The sequence below is a fragment of the Sinocyclocheilus rhinocerous genome, unplaced genomic scaffold (genome assembly GCF_001515625.1).
Source record: "Sinocyclocheilus rhinocerous isolate Xijiao unplaced genomic scaffold, SAMN03320098_v1.1 scaffold1256, whole genome shotgun sequence".
Classification (NCBI taxonomy): Eukaryota; Metazoa; Chordata; class Actinopteri; order Cypriniformes; family Cyprinidae; genus Sinocyclocheilus; species Sinocyclocheilus rhinocerous.
This window is the reverse complement of record NW_015646445.1, coordinates 1,076,754-1,083,657: the sequence shown is the minus strand read 5'-3', so window position 1 is coordinate 1,083,657 and position 6,904 is coordinate 1,076,754. Positions and strand designations below refer to the sequence as shown.

The 6,904-nt window shown below is 36.9% G+C and overlaps 1 protein-coding gene across 1 annotated transcript in view; it reads right to left on the bottom strand.

Annotated features, from left to right (window-relative positions):
* The window catches only part of LOC107707819 (probable palmitoyltransferase ZDHHC8), a 64,305-nt gene that overhangs the window by 14,311 nt on the left and 43,090 nt on the right, over positions 1-6,904 (bottom strand). The window contains exons 2-4 of the mRNA XM_016511911.1: positions 1,614-1,735; positions 1,321-1,478; positions 1,042-1,214 (exon numbers count right to left, since the gene is read on the bottom strand). Of these exons, the coding sequence (XP_016367397.1) occupies positions 1,042-1,214; positions 1,321-1,478; positions 1,614-1,735 (453 nt within the window). The remainder of the gene's footprint in view (positions 1-1,041; positions 1,215-1,320; positions 1,479-1,613; positions 1,736-6,904) is intronic.

Genomic DNA, 6,904 nt, shown 5'->3' with positions numbered 1-6,904 from the left:
GGGGGCTGGGACGCATTCACACTACAGCCTCACGTGTGCGCCACTCTCTGGGTGTGTTCGACTTGACGCGGACCGACTGTGCAGACCGATCGGTGTATTACAGTACCATGAGAGCTAAAGAGAGCAGACTGCTCCGTGCGCTTTCGAATCGCTCTCGCGGATGATCGATCTGCGCCGCACCTCTTCTAGTCGAACACACCGGCTAGTGCTGCAGGCTTATTGGCTCACTGACGCTGATGAGATTAACCCCTTAGGCATCGAAATTTGGTACCGAACGACGAGACGTTTTTCGATACTCGATGGTATCGAAGCATTTCGGTCGGTGCCTAAAAAGTATCGAACTCGATACCCAGCCCTACTGATAATAATTAGGACTATAAATTATTTGGATAATTAGTCCAAAAAAAAAAACACACTTATATCTGATTCTGTTACATAGAAGTGAATAAAAATAATATATTGATATTTAATATTAAGGTAACACTTTACAATAAGGTTCCATTAGTTAATGTATTAACTATCATGAACAAACAATAAACAAGACATTTAATACAGTATTTATTCATCTTTCTTAATGTTCGTTAATGATAATACAGTTGTTCACTGTTAGTTCATGTTAATTCAGAGTGCATTAACTGTTAACATGCACAACTGATGATTTTAATAATGCATTAGTAAAAGTTGAAATTAACATCAACTAAGATTAATTAATGCTGAAGAACTATTGTTCATTCTTAGTTCATTATCTAAAGTAGTTAACTAATTAAGCTTATAGTAAAGTGTTACCGATATTAATATAAATTCTGTCCAGTTTTATTGTGTTACTTTCAGTAAAAGTGTGGTTATTTTATTGGCTTGTGGTTTTTAAATTCAGTATCGTTAAAATTATTGAGTTAAATGAAAAAGTCTCACAAAATTACTTTATATTATTTAATAAAATACGAAAGCATTTTCGGTTTTCGGCCAAGTGCATCCAGAATTTTCGGTTTCGGTGCATCCCTAGTTATTTCTGACCAGGAACTGCGTACTGTGGAAGGATACGTCACAGCTGTGTGAAGCGCACTCAGCCTCTCAAGGTGGTGTAAGACGAACAGTAGGCCGAAGGAAAACACTCCCACCATGTGAGCACTTAGAGACAGCAGGAACAAGAAGAAATATCGGTAATTCCTCCGGCCAATGCAGTTGTTCACCCATGGACAGTGGTGGTCAAACTCCTACAATGAGAAGAAAAGTGTGTGTGTGTGTGTGTGTGTGTGAGCACCGGCATTGTGATCATTTTATATTACGCAGGAATGCTGCTCTGTGTTTTATGCGCCTCACCTCCACACAGTTGTCACACACACTGCAGTGTGAGCAGCGCGGAGGTCTGTAGAAGTGGCACGTGGCACACCACTTCATCCGCACCTGAATTCCCTTTATCTCCACGTTTTTATAAAGCGGAGCTCGGAAGTCATCGTCTTTGTCTTCGTCCTCATCCGCTGGGAAACAGACATTTCAACACGCACATCAGCGTTGTGTGTGACATGCAGTTTTCTGCACATTCTAATCATGGACCTACTGTACTATCTCCAGACATCTGAAACAGAGAAACCTACACTACAACTGGATCATACCTCTGGGAAAGACTCCAGGATCCATGAAGGTGGCCATGCTGAAGTTGGCCAACACAAAGAGGAAGACGATGCCATTGTATAGAGGCACAACAGGTGAGATGGCCTTGGTTAACCACGGACACCTGAGAGCATGCAAGAGAAACACAAGAAAGATTATTATTTTGAATGCTACAGCTCAAAAGAATATCTCAGAATGGTCATTTTTCAGCCTGTGAAATTTTTTTCAGAACAACATTTGTGTTCATCACTGGAATATTTTTTTTGCATGAACAGAGAGATTCATGCAAACCTCAGAAAACTTGTGAACTTTATAAATTAAAATCAAATGTGTGCAGTTACTATAGTGACACACTGAATAATCTGCAAACATTAGGATATATTTGACTGATAACTATGCCTGCTTGGCCGATTAACAGAAATATTAATTTCCCCTTGGGTCAAATATATAAATAAATAAATAAAATGTACATTGTCATTTATTTTTTCTATTATTATTATTACTATTATTGTTGTTGTTGTTGTCATTTCTGCAACACATTTTATTATTTTAATTATAATAATAATAATAATAATAATAATAATCAATAATGATATTTACTATTTTCAATTATTATTATTTTAAACATTTATTATGTACAGATCCTGCATTAATTAAATTTGATCATATCATAAAAATACAGATATTGCTATTGGCAATTACACAAACCTATACTGATCGACCACTACTTCACACTGATTTGTTGAACTCAAAAGAGGTGCGTGGCAATGTTTAATGGGTAAACTGCTTACGCAGGTAAGCAACTACTGGTGACCCATCCTCGACTAGCTGTCCTACCGTAGCTCTAACTGGGCTCTGCTCAGGTTTTATTTAAGATGGGTTAACAGGCAGAGCCAAGCATATATATTTGTGCACTTCTAAATTTGGCGAGTCTATTACATTTCTTGTAGTCTTGCAGAACAGGGCTTTTTCTGGCCAAGAACCGCCCACCCAGACAGGAGGACACCATCTGAACGACATGCAAAGTGACCAAGCACATTTATTTTGGTTTCTGCATGTCATTTAGAGGTAGATAAATCTATAATGCATTCATAGTATGACCACTATGTAACCATCTAAACCATTACATAATGAAGCAACAAGGCACTCAAGGCCATGCTTTACAGTGATTTTACCAGATGTATTTAATAAAGACATCACTGTTCAACAAATAAGTGCATTTAATTATAGTAACAATTTCAATAATCGAAATATTGTTTAAAGTAATACAGTCCATTAGCCTAACTGCAGACATTTAGTTGCCAAGCAACTGTTATATTGGCTTTTCCAAAGCAGCTTTGAACACACCTCATCCAATCAGATTTTAAAGCTAGAATGATCCACAACTCTCTAACCCCTCCTGCTATGTCTATTCTCTCTCGGCAGGCAGCAGATCACGCTACTATTCTCTCGAACCCTGAGGGAAAAGCACTAACTTGTACTCCGTCTGCACTGGAGGAACGCCAGACTCTTCGGATAGGTGAAGTCTGTCACCTTTATCTCTCTGATGTGATTCAATACACTCATTCCATTCAGTTTTCTATTCAGTTTGTTGTTTTCTTCATTTTAATCAGAGATGGCAGACCAGAGAATACAAAGCAGTAATGAAGTGGAAGGTGAGAATGATAAAGAGGCCAGATTCACCCCCCTCAGACACAACAGAGCAAAACTGATAGCATAACTACTCCTTCATGTGTAATCCAATCACAAACAGACGACCGCAGAATCAATCCATGCTGTGGGCGAAGAAATAAATTGGCCGCATGAACATCTCCTTGAGGGTAAACAAGAACGTCATCACTGCCATAATAACGTCAAGTACTGCCATTAGTGCCTCCATTTACAGCTGAAACTCACATGAGCAGATAAAATGTATAACATGAATGAAACGCAAGTTGCTTTGGATAAAAGCGTATGCCAAATGTGTAAATGTCAATGTACTGTAAACCCTTCTAGGAAACACTTCAGATTTAGTAAAGCATTTATATGTACTTGCTTTGTGGAAAGGGGAATTATCTTATTAAAGCTCTCTACAAAGTGTTGCAGACGATGTTGGAAGCACATAATCCTCATATATTGCCAAGAAAAGTGTAGGCTTTTTGGCTCATTGAGTCTCTCAATGGACATGAACCTAGACAACAAGTCAACAAATTCATCAATTTGCAAGTCTGTTTCGTCTTCTGTGTTCATAATTGTGGGGAGTCTAAACGTTAAAGTATGCATGACTAAAAGTACTTTAATTACCTTCATGAAACAATCTATGCTTAACTTCTTCAGGCAGGGCTGTGATGGAGATCTACTGTTCTCCATTTAACTAGCTGCCCCTTAAAACCAGCAAACCCTGTGTAAGAAGGCTGTATCCTAAATCACGCATCTCTCTAGCATACTCGAGCCCCTTATTTTAGTGTAAATTACACTGGCATTTTAACAACCCAAGGGCTGAGCTGGAGGGGTGTATATAAGGTTTCATTTAGGCCATTCCCTGCAATGTGTCTAACGCCTCGCTGCTACAAATATTAGCATATCTGTGCCAGAGGCAGTCGCTCTAAGGAGCCATCTATCCGTGAGGATTATAATATGCCGACGAGATCAACACAGATAAAAGAAACAACCCTGTCAACAACAGCTTTAGGGAGCACAAAGCTTTTAAACCAGTGCTAGTTAATTCATAACACTCTGATAGTGAGATAAACAGAAAATACATTCAAACATGCTAGAAAACATGCAGAAAAAAGATAGAGAGAGAGAGACAGACATCACAACCCCAACAAATCTAGTCATTTAATAGATGGAGCAATAATTAAAATATAAATAATTATAAATTATAAAATCTAACAGAGAAGCTATTTATTGGTGGCGCCTGATATGACACTTACAGCTGTAAAATAAATTAACAAAATAAAAAATTAAAATAATTTTGAAATTATTAAATAAATAAATCTTGCAGAGAAACTATTTATTAGTGGTGCTGCAGAAGACAATTATCACAATTACTATGTTCATTTAATAAAAAAAAATAATAATAAAAAAATAAATAAAATAAAATAAAATAAAACAAAACAAAACAATCGACAGACCAAAAGTGTGTGGTGCAGATCATCTTTATGTCGCAATCTACTTTTTTTTTTGTTTTTTTGTTAATTTAAAAAAAAAAAAAAATAAAAAAAAAAAAACAAAAATAAATAAAATAAAATAAAATAAAACAAAACAAAACAAAACAAAACAGGGACAACAAATGATTTTTAACAATTCAATAATTATTGAATTTAAATAAATACATCTATAGAGAAGCTATTTATTAGTGGTGCTTGAGAAGACAATAATCACAATTGCTATGTTTATTCAATGGTGGTAAAATAAAACAAAATAAAAAGAGGAGGAAAGAGAGATATACACCAGAGTAGATCGTTGTAGATGAAAACCATTGATGGTTTTAAAGTCATTATAAAGTTCAATATTTAGGATTACGGGTTTGTTCTGTAATCTTAAGTATGATCAATAATAATTGTTATGGATGTCTTAACAACCAACACTAATAAACATATTTTCTGCTGGGACTTGACAACAAGTCATCAAACTGTATTTTTTATTTTATTTATTTTTTCAGTAAGGTATGTGTCGTCATTGATATGCAGCATACACATCTCCACGATGCACATCTCTCTGGGACGATAGATGTATTTCAATAATGTAGATCCCATCTGACTAGACAAATAACATATCTAAGTGCCAGAATAGAGGCAAAAGCTTTTGAAGTTCCACCTATCGTATCCGCCAGAGTGTTTCTGTGCTAAAAATGCAACATCAACGCTTGGTATATGTTTGTTGTGCTCACATTTACTGCATGGATGCCATCTTACGCCTGCAGAGATAAGGTAGTTGAATTCACACACCTCTATTTTCGTTTTTTCCCCCTTTCACTTCGCTGCTTAAGTTATTTCAAAGCACTATGGGCCAATTAGCGAAGCATAGGAGTCCTGTAGCTACAATAAACAATGCTTCATTAATCAAGGTGTGTGGAATTTACATGATTTATAATGGAGCAGAGCAGTCCAGAAAAAAGGAAGATGGTGATGGGCTTGAACACAGGAGATCATTAATCAGTCAGACAGAAGCTTACTGGGGGAATGTTGAGGCGCTAACGTTGTGTGGTGAACAGATCCGCCCTGGAGCTTCTGACAACAGAGAAATGAAACGCGTTATTCATTAGAAGGACTTCCTGTACAACCGCCCTAAAAGAAAAATGTTTGCCCTAGATTTTCCTCATTAGAATCTTATGAAAGTAAATGACCACTCCTGACAGCAAGGTAGTGTGTGTGCATTTGCGTGTGTGAGTACACACACTGGGTCCAAAACGAACACTTGCTGAGCTTCAAATGGAAGTAAAATTGTGATATTAATGGTGTTTTTTTTTTTTTTTTAGGATTTGCAACTTAAACGGTTTAAAGGAACAATTCACCCAGAAATTAAGATTTGCTGAAATTGAATTCACCCCCAGGCCATCCAAGATGTAGATGAATCGATGAACCGTTTATAGGAACAGATCTGGAGAAATGTAGCATTACATCACTTGCTCACCAACGGATCCTCTGCAGTGAATGGGTGCCGTCAGAATGAGAGTCCAAACAGCTGATAAATACGTCACAATAATCCAAAAGTATTCAACACATTTCCAAAAGCTGCATGTTTTTAATAAACAATTCCATCATCAACATGTTTTTAACTTCAAACCATTGTTTCTGGTTAAAATATTGAGTCCTCTATCCATAATATTGCTTTCTCCGGTGAAAAAGTCATCTCGTCTGAATCAGGAGCAAAATATGCACAGATCAAGTTTACAAGCAGTCATTAGAAGGACTTCCTGTACAACCGCCCTAAAAGAAAAATGTTTGCCCTAGATTTTCCTCATTAGAATCTTATGAAAGTAAATGACCACTCCTGACAGCAAGGTAGTGTGTGTGCATTTGCGTGTGTGAGTACACACACTGGGTCCAAAACGAACACTTGCTGAGCTTCAAATGGAAGTAAAATTGTGATATTAATGGTGGGTTTTTTTTTTTTTTAGGATTTGCAACTTAAACGGTTTAAAGGAACAATTCACCCAGAAATTAAGATTTGCTGAAATTGAATTCACCCCCAGGCCATCCAAGATGTAGATGAATCGATGAACCGTTTATAGGAACAGATCTGGAGAAATGTAGCATTACATCACTTGCTCACCAACGGATCCTCTGCAGTGAATGGGTGCCGTCAG